Consider the following 16,207-nt stretch of genomic DNA (forward strand, 5'->3'; position numbering starts at 1 on the left):
ACTGTGATCTTTATTATTTTCTTTCTTTTACTCACTTTGGGCTCTCCCACCCATTTCCTTTATTGTAAGATTAAGTTGTTTATTTGACATTTTCTTGTTTCTTGAAGTATGCCAATATTCGTATAAATTTCCCTGTTTGGATGGCCTTCACTGTAGATTTTGGGTTGTATTTTCATTTCCATTTGGTTCAAGGTATCTTTTGATATCTATGTTGTTCTCATTGTTGACCCATTCATGTTTTTAGTAAAATATAATTAGCCTCCATGTGCTTTTTAGTTTTATTCTTTTGATTTTTAGTTTCATACCATTGTGGCTGAAGAAGATGCTTGATAAGATTTCAATCTTCCTAAATTTATTAGGTTTTGCTTTGTGGCCTACAATGTATTCTATCCTAAAAATGTTCCATGTGCACTTGAAAAGAATGTACATTCTGCTTCTTTGGGATGAAATCCACCTGATCTAATGTGTCATTTAGGTCACTGTTTTCTGGCTGACTTTCTGTGTGGAAGATATGCCCACCAATGTCAATAAGGTGTTAAAGTCCTTACCATGACTTTTTACTGTTGATTTCTCCTTTTATATCTGTCAATATTTACTTTATATGTAGGTGCTTCTATGTTAGGTGCATAGATGTTTATAAGGGTTATATCCTCTTGTTGGATTGATCTCTTTATCATTATGTAATGTCCTTTTTTGTCTCTTATTATATCATTTGTTTTAAAATCTATTTTGTTGATATAAGTATTGATACTCCAGCTTCTTTTTGCTTCTATTTGCCTGAAATATCATTTTCCCATCTCCTTACTTTCAGTTTGTCTGTGTCTTTCAATTTGAAGTGGGTATCCTGTAAAGAGCATATATATGTGTCTTGTTTTCTTATCTATTCAGCTACCCTATGTCTTTTGATTAGACCATTTAAGCTATTTACATTTAAAGTGATTATTGATAGGTATGTAGTTTTTGCCATTTTATTTCTCACATTTTGTTGCTTTTTTTTGTCTTTTTCTTCTTAAACAAGTCCCTTCAATTTTATATTTATTTATTTATTTATTGTAATACTGGTTTGGTGGCAGTGAACTCCTTTAGTTTTTTTCTTGACTTTGAAGCTCTTTATCTCTGCTTCAATTTTAAGTGATAGCCTTGCTGGGTAAACTGGTCTTGGTTGTAGGTTCTTGCTTTTCATCACTGTGAATATTTTGTGCCAGTCCCTTGTGGCCTGCAAAGTTTCAGTTGAGAAATTAGCTGACAGTCTTATGGAGTGGCATTGTAGGTAACTGCTTTTTTCTTGCTGCTTTTAAGAGTCTCTCTGTCTTTAAACTTTGCCATTTTAATTATGATATGTCTTAGTGGGCCTCTTTGGGTTCATCTCATTTGGGACTCTACTTCCTGGACATGTATATGTTTTTTCCTCTACAAGGTTAGGGAAGGTTTCAATCATAATTTCTTTTTTAAAAATTTCATTTACTGATTTTAGAGAGAGAGAAGAAGGGGAGGGAGAGAGGGAGAAATAGAGGCACCGATTTGTTGTTCCACTTATTTATGCATTCATTGGTTGCTTCCTATATGTGCCCTAACTAGAGGTTGAACCCGCAACCTTGGTGTATCAGGATGACACTCTAACCAACTGAGGTTTCCAGGGCTCAGTCATTATTTCTTCAAATAGGTTCTGAATCTGTTGTTCTCTCTCTTCTCCTTCTGGTATCCATATGATACAAATACTGATACACTTGTTGTTGTCCCAGAGGTCCCTTAACCTCTCCTCATTTTAAAATTGTTTCCCCCCACCACCCCCGGTCTGATTTGGTGTTTTCTGCTATTTTTCCTTCCAAATAGCTGATCTGATCCTCTACTTAATCTAATCTATTGTTGATTTTTTCTAGTACATTTTTTATTTTTGGTTAGTTCTTTTTTTATAGTTTCTATGTCTTTTTTATGCTTACTCTTTTTTTTAAACAATATATATTTTATTGATTATGCTATTATAGTTGTCCCATTATTTTATTCCCTTTATTTCCCTCTGCCCTGTACCCTCCCCCTCCCACCAGCAACACCCCCGCCCCCGCTTCTTGGTTAATGTCCATGGGTGGTACATATAAGTTCTTTGGCTTCATTTCCTATGCTATTCTTAACCTTCCCCTGTATATTTTGTACTACTATTTATGCTTCTTATTCCCTGAACCTTTCTCCCCATTCTCTCTCCTCCCCCTCCCCTCTGATCTCCATTTCTGTGATTCTGTTCCTGTTCTAGTTGTTTGCTTAGTTGATTTTTGTATTTGTTTTTGTTTTTAGGTTCAATTGTTGATAGTTGTGAGTTTGTTGTCATTTTACTGTTCATACTTTTTGATCTTCATCTTTTTCTTAGATAAGCCCCTTTAACATTTCATATAATATGGGCTTGGTGATGATGAACTCCATTAACTTTACTTTGTCTAGGAAGCACTTTATCTGCCCTTCCATTCTAAATGATATCTTTGCTGCATAGAGTAATCTTGGATGCAGGTCCTTCCCTTTCATGACTTGGAATACTTCTTGCCAGCCCCTTCTTGCTTGCAAGGTTTCTTTTGAGAAATCAGCTGATAGTCTTAGGGGAACTCCTTTGTAGGTAACTGTCTCCTTTTCTCTTGCTGCTTTTAAGATTCTCTCCTTAGCTTTAATTTTGGGTACTGCAATTATGATGGGCCTTGGTGTGTGCTTCCTTGGGTCCAACTTCTTTGGGACTCTCTGAACTTCCTGGATCTCTTGAAAGTCTATTTCCTTGGTCAGACTGGGGAAGTTCTCCTTCATTGTTTTTTTCAATAAGTTTTCAATTTCTTGTTCTTCCTTTCCTCCTTTTGGCACCCCTGATTCAGATGCTGGAATGTTTAAAGTTGTCTCAGAGGTTCCTAACCCTCTCCTTTTTTTGAATTCTTGTTTCTTCATTCTGCCCTGGCTGTATGTTAATCTCTTCCTTCTGCTCCAAATAGTTGATTTGAGTCCTGGTTTCCTTCCCTTTAATGTTGGTTCCCTATATACTTTTCTTTATTACACTTTGCGTAGCCTTCACTTTTTCCTCCATTGTGTGATCATAGTCAACCAATTCTGTGAGCATCCTGATTACCAGTGTTTTGAACTGTGCATCTGATCGGTTGGCTATCTCTTCTTTGCTTAGTTCTGTTTTTGGAGCTTTGACCTGTTCTTTCACTTGATCCATATTTCTTTGTCTCAGCATGCCTGTTATGTTGGAAGGGGAGGAGCCTTAGGTATTTGTCAGGGCGGGGCAACCCAGGTTGCTGCGTTGTGGCACTGTATGGGGGGAAGTGCTCTGAGAGGGAACAATGCCTCTTGCTCAGCTGTTGGCAGGTTTTCAGTCACTTACCCACTACCCACAAGTGAACTGGGCCCTTCTAGTGTTGATTCCTGGGTAGGTGGATTTGTGTATGTTCTAAGGACCCTGTGGGTGTCTCCAACGAACTCTCCTGTGAGGCTGGGCATTTCTCCCACTGCCGCAACACATATAGATTTTTACAGCCAGAGGTTTTGAGGCTTTCTTTTCCCACACTGGAACCCTGGATTGTGTAGCCTGTCTTGCTCCCCAGCTGTTCTTTCCAGTTTATCTGCATGCAAATATGGGACTTCGCAGACCACCAGCTGCTCCCTTGCCTGCCTGGTCCTCCAGCTGCTGCCTTGCCACACATCCTTTCTGCCCCAGCTGCTCATTTCCACCCCTCCTACTGGTCTGGATGAATGCTTCTTCTTTAACTCCTTGGTTGTTGGACTTCCATACAGTTCGATTTTCTTGCAGTTCTGGTTTTTTTTTTATATTGGTGGTTGTCCTTCTTTTAGCTGTGTGAGGAGGCAACGTGTATCTACCTATGCCTCCATCTTGGCTGGAAGTCTGCTTACTATCTCCCTGTTGAAGTTCTTCCTGAGTTCATTCTTCCCCTAAGTTCCTTATGCATCCTTGTGACCAGTGTTTTAAACTCTGTATGTGGTAGATTGCTTGTCTCCATTTAATTTATTTCTTTTTTTTTCCCAGAGATTTCTACTGGTCTTTCACTTGGGACCTGTTTCTTTGTCTCCCAATTTTGGCTACTTCTCAGTGTTTATTTCTTTTTATTAGATAGATCTGCTATGTGTCCAGTCTTGGGAGGATGGCCTTATGTAGTAGGTATCTTGTTGGGCTTAGTGGCATGGTCTCTCTGGTCACTTGAGCCTAGTGTTCCAGGTTTGCCCTTTTGTGAGTTGTGTGTGCCTTGCTGTTTTAGTTGAGTCTTAATTGCTGTTGGAATGCTAGTGGGTGGGTGTGACCCTCAGGCTGGCTGACTTGAGGGATAGTCATGACCACAGCATATGAGCTTCTGTGCTGTGGCTGTCCCCACAGAGCAGGGTTTGCCCTAGCATGGTCTAATGCCTGCTGCAACCTCCCTTTGGGTGTGCTTCTTGTGAAGTTAATCAGGTGGTTCTCTGTTGTGGTCTGAGGCTGCCCACTGTGAGTGTTGGTTCTGGAGACCCTTGGGAGGGACCCCAGTGCAGATCAATGTCAGACACTGCCTGTTATGAGCCTGGGCTACCTGTTAGGAGCTACAAAGCAATCCTCAGTTGATAAGTGCCTGTGCTGGACTTGGATTTGCATGGGAGGGGCCACACTGCAAACCAAGGCCAGTGCCACAAACAGAGGGCCTGGGGAAGGTCAGCAAAAGACTCAAGGCACCCTAAGGCATGCCACCACCTACTGGCTACCTGTAATTGTTAGCCACTGAAAGAGTCCTGGATGGCATGTGAGTTGGGTGAGGCACCAACTGAGTTAAGTGACAATGCAAGTTTTTTAAAAAGCTGTGAGTTGTGTCTCAGACATTCTCCACAATTAACAATGTTAACTATGTTTATTTGACCAATATAAAATGTTTTTCTAGAAACTAATTTGGGTTTTATTTCTCCCTCTTTTTCTTTTTCTTTTTTACTTTATTTTAAATTTTTAACTGAATTCATTAGAGTGACATTAGTTAATAAAATTATATTGGTTTCAGCTGCACTGTTGTGTGTTCACCATATTTTTTCTCTCTTAAGACAGGTATAAATGAAGAGAAATACTACACAGCCCATGGTAAGCAAAAATAAATCTAAACCAATAGGTAAACTGAATAAAATATAGCATAGAATCTTTCCATTTACAAATTATTCGAAGCACCGTCTGATGGTTCACCATTAACTTTTTATGGTGAGAGCTCAGTTAATAGCATAATAATATAATATGAAAGATGCAAATTACTGGTAAAATTAGTGATCATTAAATTGATTAATTTTCCTCTGGTTTAAGGGTCTCTTTCTTCAGGCTCCTAATAAAACAAAACCAGAATATCTCACAGATCTCTCATTTAACAGATGCTTAGCTCTCCCCAAAAATCTGTTTTGCAGAAGGCAACAGGTAAGAATTCCAAATACATTCTGTCTATAATACACAAGTTATCATTATTTAACCCAATTTATGATTGTTTTAGGAATGTTTGGTTATAAAGGGAAATCAGACTTAATATGATTTTTATATTCTATAACTGTATCTGCTCTCTTATCTGTATCTGTACCTTTTATCTATATCTGCTCTGATAAATTACCACCAAACAATTTTTTTCCTGGTTGAAAGACTAACTATTGTGCTGGAATTTAAAAATAGCTAGTTTAGTGAAAAAATAAAAACAGAAGAAAGACAAGAGTTCTAGAAAGACAAGAGTTCTGGAAAGAAAAGGCAATGTGTGAAGAAATAAGAGAATACAAAGAAAAATGTAGACAGAGAAAAAAGAAGAATGTAAAAATGACTAGGAGAAATATGCAAATATAAATATAAAACATAAATTCACACAACTGATTCTCTTGCACCAAATCAATGGATGGGTTGGATGAACTCTCTGAGGCAAGAATTCTGGAGGTGTCCCCACTGACCCTGAGACAGAACACTGAGCTGGCACAGAAGTACAGATGTCTAGGTTAGAAAACACCACTGGACATGGACTGCTGCTACTGTTGATTGGGTTGCAAGCTCTGATGAAACTTGGATGAGTCAGGTGTGAGAACTGGGAATTAGGGAAACCTGTCCTTGCAGGAATATGGATGTTTTGCGAGGACACAACGTCTCCATTAGAGGCAAAGGTGCTGAAATTGTTTTCTGGTGGTTGCTGAGAGGGAACAGTACTGTGACCTAGCCTAAAGTATGGGGTGATTAAAAGCCAATAAGGCCTTCTGGGTATGGCCTAGGAACACCCCTATTGGGGGAGTCACCCTCCTCTGTCCCCAGACACAAATGTCAGGTCTGCATTTTATGTTACGAACAACGTCAAAAGCCAAAACAGTGTTTAAGTGATTGTGACAGATTTTCTGTGTGAGAAAATTTAGAAGATGGTTAGCTATGCCTGATGAACATTTATGTATGTCAGTTATCAAATTTAACCACTCAGGATTTATACTGAGGTGAGAAAGCATTAATGATTGAACATTCTAGAGAGGTGGGAAATAACTGTCTTTGAAATAACTTTTTTCATATTGGAAACCCGACAAATAAGAATTACTGTTGAAGAAACTTGGTCAAAATATGTCTTCCCAAATGTACCTACTTAGAGTAAGTCTGATAGGTCATAGATACAGGCTGATCATGGGTCCTAGGTCAGTCTGCCCAGGATGGTCCCAGTTTATGTCTGTTTTCTGGGTGTAGTTATTGACACCCTCTTACTTGCAAAAGGGTGCTCATTTGGATGAAAGTTTATATAATCACCATACAAAGACAGCTCCTAGGTCCTGTAATATAAAAAATTCTGATTGGGGCCATATATGATGCATTATTTGATATAGCTGGTTAATTTCACCAAGGAATTTAACAACAAAACCAATCCAGTTGTACCGCTGCATAATCAAAAACCATAGGATTTTTACAGATCATATTTAAAAACTCAATTTCTCTTAAGAGATATCATCATGCAACTTTCTGAACTAGGTATATATTTTTAAACTCTCTTGTATCTATACTTTAGAAAATATTTTTATACTAGGGCAACCGAGAAAAATACTTCATTATATTACACACCCACCAATGTGACTATGCACACACACAGGCACACATATGCTGGGAGGGAGGAAGAGGCAACTCTGTTGCTATCAATCTGCTATGCAAAACATGGGCTCGCATACCTGAAAAAAGAACATCCTCTTACCTGAAGCTCCTGGGCGGCAGATGAAAAGGACAGAAAAACAAATTAAAAGGTCTATTTTAAATGATGATATTAAGGACACTCAAGTGCTTTTGTCTTAGTTTTAACACAACCAATGGTGCTAACAACATATGCTTCAGTAGATGCAATTTTAACAAAGGTAAAGTTTCACAAAGCCCAAACGAAAAAAAATCAGCATAGAATCAGAAATCCCCAACCTCATAATGGTGGATGATGGAAATGGAGTAACAAGTCATAAATACAGTTTATGAAATAGCTTTCCCCTTCAGTGGCAACTGCGGTCTCAATGATTTTTTTTTTTTTGGCGGTAGGGGGAATGACTGTTTGTGAGACAATTGTGAAATGTCATGGTTAAATGAATCAGGGCCATCAACTAGAAGAAGAAAAGGTGGTGTCACCTGATCCTGCTCACCAAGAGAAAGGTGTGCATGAACATGGTCTCTTCACTGCCGATGGGCAGCTAATAGGAAAGACACAGCACCTTTCAAAGATTCTGAAAAGTTCAAGGGCAAACCCTTACCAATATTAGGCAATAAATTCTGAGACAATTTAACGAAAAGGAATAGATGGGACAAAAAAAGTCCAGTCTTTATTTTTGATAATTGTGTCTTGTTTAAAAGCTAAATATTTTTAACCTTATTAGATGAGGAAAAACTGAAAAAAACAGTATGAGGGAAGAGACACTGAGACACTGTGCTAGAAGTGTTATGTAGGTTATCTCACTGAATGCTCCGATCTACTCTGTAGGAGGGTATTCTCAAACCCACTGAGCAGATGAGGCAGCCAAGTGAAATTGCCTGTTTGTGGTCATACAGTGAGGTCAGTGGCAGAGCTGTAGGTGAAAGTTGGACCAGCTTGGCTCCAAAGCCCATGTATTTTCACTCTACCCCTCTGTAAGCACACTAGCATCCCTTATTGTATCATATTGAGATGTAGCAAAACTTTCTCACATGGTTTATTTTATTTTGATACAATATATGCTTTCATACTCTTAAATGTTTTATGAACTCTTAATCATATAAGATAAAATCACTGTGATGTTGTAGTTCTTGTCGGCTATGACAATAGAGAGAATGAATACCAGTAGTATTCATTACTTATTGTCCCTGAGAAACATTAGTGTCATATTTATTTTCAAGTGATGGGCATCTCAGATTTTCCCTCCTTTATTTTGATAGAAATTAAATTTGTTAGTTGTTCTGAAACTGTGCCTTATTCTCCTGCTTATATCATTACTGTCATGTCATGTCATATGACACATTTTTCTTTGGCTGACTCTAAAAAAATTATGCTTCTCTTGCTACATCAGTTTTTTGCTCCTTAGTTTTATTTGCAGAGTGAAGATGGTGCCTCAGTTTGAATTCTAGCCCAGGAGGAAAGATAGGGTGAGCTTCCCAGGTCAGGGAGCTCAGTTTTGGCTCAGAGACATTCAAAACCATTGTATTTTATGTTAGACTTTTAAAACAATCCTCACCACAATCAGTGATTGATTTCTTTATTACTTATTATGGTGAACAGTCAGGAAACTCTGTTCTATTTTCTACTGGTTCTAAACAACTCAAGGTGAAAAGCCACCTTGTAGTTTGTGCCTTTAGCTCTTCACATACTGTGCCTGCCAAACTAATTTCCAGGGAAAGAACTGGTAAAGAAAATACTGTTCTTCCTGAGGGTATGATTCTCCCTGGTTGGTACATATATCCAGGGTTATCAGTAGCCAGTGAGGGACAAAAGTGGATAGCCTCTTGGCCTCACCTTGGTATAAGCAAGTTGGTCAGCAGACCTATCTTTTAGGGAAGATAAGAAGCTACTTGCAGTTAAGATAGGAGGTGCCTCCCTACCACAGGGGAGGAGAAACTTTGAATCTGGGACTCTGTTTTAACTGTAAACCTAGCAGAAAGCACCCTCTCCCTTTTGTTTTTGGAAATATAGTGTGTGTGGTTGCATGTGAGCTCAAGTATATTGACTGACACCAGGAGCTGGCATGGTACCAGGGGCACCCGGCCTTTTTACACATATCAATCTCCCTTCAGTGAATTTTGTTTTCACCCTGTGAGGCATAAGACTACATCTCAGCTGGAACATTCCCCAAGCTATCAAAACAAGAGCAAAGGTATGATGTGTTGCCTTCCAATCATAAGTGAAAGAATCTTATGACCGTAATTATCATCCAAATATGTAAATCTGCCTTTGCCTGTTGAGCCTTGAATCAGCTGCTCCAGGCATGGGGTATACAGCCGCGCCATACAGCAGAGCCAGACACCCTCCTGTGCCTTCCATCCCATTCTGAGTTCTAATGACTTCATAGACAGCACAAAGGCACCAGGGGCCTCAGGCTCCCAGCTCACATTGTAGCAGGCAAGCTCTGAAATAACAGAATTGGAGCAATTTCACATTGATAAGCATTAAATGCTCCACCTGTTTTAGCCAGGTATCAGTGAATAGGCTCAGAACTTGAATATTTTGTGATTTTTAAAAAAGTTCACTGTTGGACTACACACACATGGCCTTTGTGTGGTCATAAGCATTCAGATCATGGCCATTTAAAAATAACCTGGCAGCAACTGTTGTAGGCTCAGACAGGAAGGGTGTGGTACCTTGCACTGAAGTGAAGCTGCTGTCCTTGGGATAAGCTGATTCAAAATAAAGTTTACAACTTTTCAGTGCAAGACCCAGTTATGAAAACTCATTATTTAGCAGGTAAAAAGAAACTTTTGTTAGTCAAGTGGGTTATTTTTAGAGAATATACCATACCTCTCCATCCTCTAGCTCTACATCCAGGAAATCGAAGTCTCTAAAGACTCTGAACTGCTGTTCACTGTTTGTGTCATCCATATTCTCCTGTTCTCGGGCGCCGTCCTCAGAGGAGACCAAGCTCGTCTGGTGCTCCAGCAGATCCAAGTCCCCACACGATGAAAAAATCACCTAAAAATCCAAAGAGTCCGATTCTGAGAAACCATTCCCCTCTGGTTGTTTGTGCTACAAGAAACTGTTATTGGCTCTTCATCACACTACATTTCCAGTACACACCTAATTCCTCAAGTGGGTATTTTTAGAATGTTCTTTTATTATTTATGTTGGACAGATGCCTTCAGATTAAACTTGGTGCAAAGACACACACAGAAGTTCATGCACCAGGAAAATGTTTAAGCGTCAAATGGTTGCTTGATGGATGAAGACTAGGTTCTGTGTGTGTGTGTGTGTGTGTGTGTGTGTGCACGACAACTGTGTGTGTGTTCACAAACTAGAGCAGCCAAGAAAATTTCCACTGTTTCTGAACAGACTGAGGTTAGAACTTGTATGCACTCTTTCTCACACACACAAATTGTCACACAATATTTTCAGAACTCCTGATACCATGATAGGTTATTGTAGAATGAATTGTGAGAGCAAAGGACTTAACCCTTTCAGAGATAAACCAGGAACTGGAAAGGAATAAGAAACAGAAACCAAAAGGCACAATACTTGCTCATTTGAACTCCAGAAGCATAACTGAGCAGCTATGCTCATAATTTATACTTAAATTCCTGATATAACCAAAACGAGGCTTTTTTCTATTAAAATCTTTAATACACTGATATTTTAAAATTAACGTCTATGTTTAGGTTCTTTTCATTGAGCCATCTTAACAGAACTTTGTACAAATTATAAACTGCAAGTGAAGCCAAATGTTTTGCTATCCAGCCTTTCTTGAACACAGACTGATATTAAATTGAACAGGATTCTTTATTTAACCATTACAATGTCTAGTCTTTCTTGAAATGTAGGCTAGAAGAGTTTAAATGGAACAAATGCCTCTCAAAGGTAAAAGAGTGAGAGGATTTTATAGGTACTTTTTATCCAGTATTTCAGAACAGTCATTATGTGTCACAGGTGTACATGACATGACACACAGTCTGTCCAGGAGCTACACATGTGCACATAAGACAGACAACAGGGAGGGCCAGTCAGCTAGTTAGTGAGAGACCACATGAGAATTCTGGTTTCCTCAGCCAAAGGCTCCTTTCCTCATCAGTGCTGCTGACCTCAGTTGTAAAATCCCTCCAGGAAACATTTACAGCCACAGAGGCACAGAGGCACAGAGGCACAGAAGCAGATGGTTCGGATCTGAAGGGGAAAGTGCCATATGCCAGGGCAGGAAGAAATGGTCCCGGTTGGCACAGCTGCTCTGCAGAAGTCAAGTGCTCACATTTCCCTTCCTCGTGGGTTCAGAGACTTCACCTGCTATGGCCACTGTCACCTGTCCCCTCTGCCCTAAATAATGCCACAGGCACAGCACCAAACCCACTGATCAATAAAGTGGTGACTTTAGCAGAGAGCAAGGTGAGCTGACGGCTGGCTGAGGCACATTTGCACTTTAGCAAGTATTTACGAGCCTCTAATATTTCACCCACTCATGAATTACGTTAGCAGCTGCTGTTTCTCCAGAAAAGCTGTTTGATAGCTCTTACTTTATTTGGGAAATCACTGAGTTTGAGTTTTTGGTGGGTGGGTTAATAATAAGATGTCATGATAAAGATGAAATAAAAATACTGTATCTGGTGAACTCCGACCCTGAGATTTTTACTGCTTTTGCTACAATAGACTCACACACAATTTGAAATTTTTTGAATTTTAGAAGGGCTTCAGAAGCTGACTTCTAATTTAATTATCCATATATTCCAATGCCTGATGGCATGATTTTTTAAAAAAGAATTTTATTTTTTTATTTTTAGAGAGAGGGGAAGGAAGGGAGAGAGAGAGGGAGAGAAGCACTGATCAGTTGCCTCTCTTATGCATCCCAACCAGGGACTGAACCTGCAACACAGGCATGTGCCCTGACTGGGAACTGAATTTACAACGTTTTGCTTTGCGGGATGACACCCAACCAACTGAGCCAAACTGGTCAGGGCTAAACTGTAACCTTGGTGGAATTTTATATGAGAAAAAAACTTGATAAAATATCATTATTTTCACCTTATTGTATGTGAGTAAAATAATAACATCACAGTAAGAGTTCTGTATACAGAGTAAATTACACCTAAAAGGAAAGTATTATCATATGTAGTAGTGCAGTAGTCACATACATATTTTAGGAAGCTAGGCATTTTTATTTAAAAAAATAAGAAATTAAAAAAATAAAATAAATGAGTATTTATTTATAAACTGGAACAAATAGCCAACAAAATCTTTCATTGTTTCCAAACTAAGTTGAAACTAAAAACAATGGTGTGGGAAGAAATGATATAGGGGTTTGATCTAGCTAATAGATGTTATACTTGAAATACAAAGGTAAATCTAAACTTATTTTGATCAAAGGTAAAAAAGAAATTATACCAAAATACATGTGATACGTAATAGAACTTACTGATGGGTTTTTGCTCAATCCTACTTCCTGGCCACACAGCGAAAGAACGTGCACCAGCTTCTCCTTTGTCCTCTTCTGGAAGAGAAACACACAGGTGGGTTTGTAATCGGGGTACTTATGAGCAGATTTGCTCGTATACACAGGGCTGTCATGTTGGGAACCTGGCCCGTGAGAACTGAGATGTAAAATACATACAGACTTGGTAAAAAAAAGAATGTAGAAAATCTCAGTAATTATGAAACATTGATTACTTGTCAAAATAATATTTTAGACATATTCAGTTAAGTAAAATGTGTTATTAAATTAATTTTACTGGTTTCTTTTACTGTTAAAAAATGACTATTAGAAAATTTAAAATGAGGGTCATCTTCTGTTTCTATGGTACAATTGCTGATCTAAGTTTTCCTAAGGTGGGAGTCAAGGTCTGAAAATCAAACCCAGGTTCTTCAGTAGATATTTACTCCTTTCCTTGATATCTTTTCTTGTATGCTACAATCTTCAGCATTAGCAAGACTTTCCTTACACTTACATGAAATCTATTTTGTTACAACACAAACTTATTTTCCTTAAAGGGGAGACTACTTTGTACAGAATTTAAAAAAAAAAACAGCTGAATTGTTTGCAAGCTATATTAAATATTTCTCAATTTTTTCTTCCTGAAGTTAAGCAGCTTCAATTCCTTTTGGTTGTCTTCATAAAACTTGTATTTCAGTGCCTTAAGCATGCAGATTCTTCTGTAGCACCTCACATTTTCTAATGACACAGATTAACCAGGTCTCAGGATAAATGGTGGTTTGAGAATAAAAAGACCATCCAGAGCATTAACAATGTGTATGTGCTTCAGAATTGCTCTTAAAGCAATCTTCCTAATTTCTTTAGAATGATCTTTCCCTTTTTAATCTAATTTAATTTATGTGGCGACTGCTAGGAGGCCAATGTCACTCACAGACTTGTATTCATGGAACTCAGTTCACTGCATCCTTCTGTCCAAATTATAGAAGAGATACTCAGTACAGTGTCTTCTCAGTGTAGAAGAATGTTGAATGGAAGGCAAGAGATTTGTAAGTTCTTTCCCTACCTTTTAGTGAGCATTTTATAATTCTGGGAAGGAATCAATATAGAGGAACATGGAATGGGGCTGTACATTTTTCTTCTCTTTGCCAAATTCCCACTAAATTATAGTCGACTTCCCTGCAACAACTTTGTGAACACTCACAGAGGACCATCTGTGTTCCAGCAGGCGCCTCTATATGATCCATTTCTCTAAACTTTGGGAGTGAAGGTGAGTCCTACTGGGCACACACAGAGTTTTCCGTGCCTGGCACCCACTTCTTTTTATCTTGGGGATAGCTCTTCTCCCTCTAAGTGGAGCTCTGCCTCCCTCCCACAAGAGTCAAGTCCTTCTTCTAGAATTGCTAAGGGTGTGGCAAAGGCAGACTTGAAGTCATCAGAGCTGAAAACCATGGAAATCTAAGAAAAGCCCACCTGAGAATGGCGCCAACACAGAGGAAAGGAGGGCCAAGCCTGGGAAGAGCGGGTGTGGATAGTGAGAAGGAAAGAGCATCTAGGGATCCAGTTTCTGAGTTGGTGTACTAGAATCCAGCTGTACTTGAAGCTAAGACACATAAGTTAATAAATTCCTTTCCCACTTAAGGTACTTTTTCACTAGGCTTCTGTCACGTTACCAAAAGAGCCCTACGAAGCAAGGTTTAACTTAACTGTGCACCAACACCAATACAAAGGTGCAGGTACCCACAGTGAATACTCTCAGGCAGCGCTAATAGAGACCTGGCAGCTAGCTGCTCTGCTCTGTGTGACTCAGTCTGTGCATGGGGACCATGAGTGGAAGGCACACTCAGAAGATAGTAGCCAGAATTTCACTGGATGTGCAGCCCAGCAGAGAGAACTGATTGAGAGAACCAACGCTGTGTTATGTGGAAAAGAGAAGACATTTGGGTGAGTGGCAGAGGGGGCTGAGTTTCTTTAAATACTGGAAGGACCACCATGTGAAAGAGATCAGATTTCACTTTCTAAGCCATTGAGTCAAAGCAACAAAGTGTCAGACTCCAACTCCATGTAAGGAGCTGTTCAAACTGAAAATGGGTTCTGGTGGAATGCTGTGAGATCCTTACCACTGGAGTCCGTGCCCAGATGGGCAAAGTCGGGATGGTGAGTGGCCCCTATCACACGGGCCAATGGCTTAGTTTGTCCCAAGGCTCCCCTTCAATCCTGCAAGTCCAGGATTCCATACCTGAGAATACTGGGGCCTCTTCCAGCTTACAGGAACAAGGACGTTGGAGTTGGAACCTGATGAGGTAGAGGACGTGCTCCGGGTGACGGCCACAGCCCTGGGCTTCCCGTCACGGCCAGAAGAGTTCTGAAGTTCGTCATATCGTCTCCCGATGATTGGTGTCTTAGAAAGAACACAAAGCACACATTAACTTCTATCACATGACACTTCTCTGGTGCGTGGAATTCCTCTACCCAGCAGCAACCAAGAACTGCTAATTTGATTAAAAATTAGAGTAGAGAAGTTTAATTTTACAAGTAGGTTCATTTTCCTGATGTTCAAATACACATTCTGAGTCATTTTGCACATTCAACATTTTCCCACCCTCTATAGTTCTTAAACATGCTTTAGAAACCACTGATGAAGATTAGAAGCAAAACACTCAGGGAAACAAAGAATCAGTTATCAGGTGTTTAAAGTTGAAAGAATTTCTCGTAGTCATAACAAGAGACCAAAAGTCCTTCCCTTCTTCCTAAACTTTATATACTCTAAATTATTTAAAAATTTAGTTAGGTTATTTACATCTTTTCAATTTGTAAATGAATAAGGTCTGGGCCAGCTACTTGGGCAACACCAGAAATTTTATTTTCTGAGAGTCCTAGAGTTCGGTGGCTGGGTGGGCAGCAGCTTCCAAATTAGTGCTGAGGGTGCATCCTGTGCAGAGACCGGCTTGAGGGCCTACACCTGGGGGCAGCAGACGCCAAAGGGTGAGTCTACACCTGGCTTTCAAGGCTCATTATTCTGGAATAACCGGCTCTCTTCGGTGTGCAGCTGACTGGCTGTATGCTTTTTGTACCTCTTTGGAAAAGAATAAACAAGTCAAAGAATAAAAGCAGCTTTTCCCTGCTAGCGATGTAAAAAATGTTAAAAACTGAAAAGTATTGATTCAATACTTTAATATTCTATACGAACTAGAGATGAAGTTATCACCATGCAGCAATTCATGCTGACCGCTGAAAAGATAAAGGGTCTGTGAGAGCACTGTGTGAGACAACTCAACCTGGACACGCAACCTGCTTCATAGAGGAAGTTCTTGTTATTTCCTTCAGTGAATTTATTCATTTGGCAGTGTTGAAGAATACTTATGTACCTACCATGAATCAGGACCTGGTTACAAAATGGACAGAGCATAGTTTCTGCTTTGGGGGGCTTATGGGTCATGGGGTGAGAGACACAAGAAAGCAAAGTATTTTTACATTTTAAATTAAAATGGTTAAGTACAGGCCTTTGAACATTTGTTCCTGAACCGGCAGGTAAATCTGACTACTTTCTGTCCTCTCTTTTTACCCTGAGTCTTTAGCTTGGTTCGCTGGTACCCTCCTCCCACCACAGAGCCCCCTTTCCCCAGGGCAAGTATTTAGATAATTTTTTTTGTAA

The 16,207-nt window shown here is 39.5% G+C and overlaps 1 protein-coding gene across 8 annotated transcripts in view; it reads right to left on the reverse strand.

The window, feature by feature from the left end:
• Nucleotides 1–16,207, reverse strand: part of FRY (FRY microtubule binding protein) — a 557,210-nt gene that overhangs the window by 88,863 nt on the left and 452,140 nt on the right. For all 8 annotated transcript variants that reach the window (XM_054577105.1, XM_054577099.1, XM_054577100.1 and 5 more), the window contains 3 exons: nucleotides 14,792–14,953; nucleotides 12,541–12,615; nucleotides 9,948–10,118 (listed from right to left, as the gene is read on the reverse strand). In XM_054577105.1, the coding sequence (XP_054433080.1) occupies nucleotides 9,948–10,118; nucleotides 12,541–12,615; nucleotides 14,792–14,953 (408 nt within the window). The remainder of the gene's footprint in view (nucleotides 1–9,947; nucleotides 10,119–12,540; nucleotides 12,616–14,791; nucleotides 14,954–16,207) is intronic.

Source organism: Pteronotus mesoamericanus, unplaced genomic scaffold (genome assembly GCF_021234165.1).
Source record: "Pteronotus mesoamericanus isolate MK-2021 breed Mesoamerican mustached bat unplaced genomic scaffold, CSHL_Meso_final contig_41, whole genome shotgun sequence".
Lineage (NCBI taxonomy): Eukaryota > Metazoa > Chordata > Mammalia > Chiroptera > Mormoopidae > Pteronotus > Pteronotus mesoamericanus.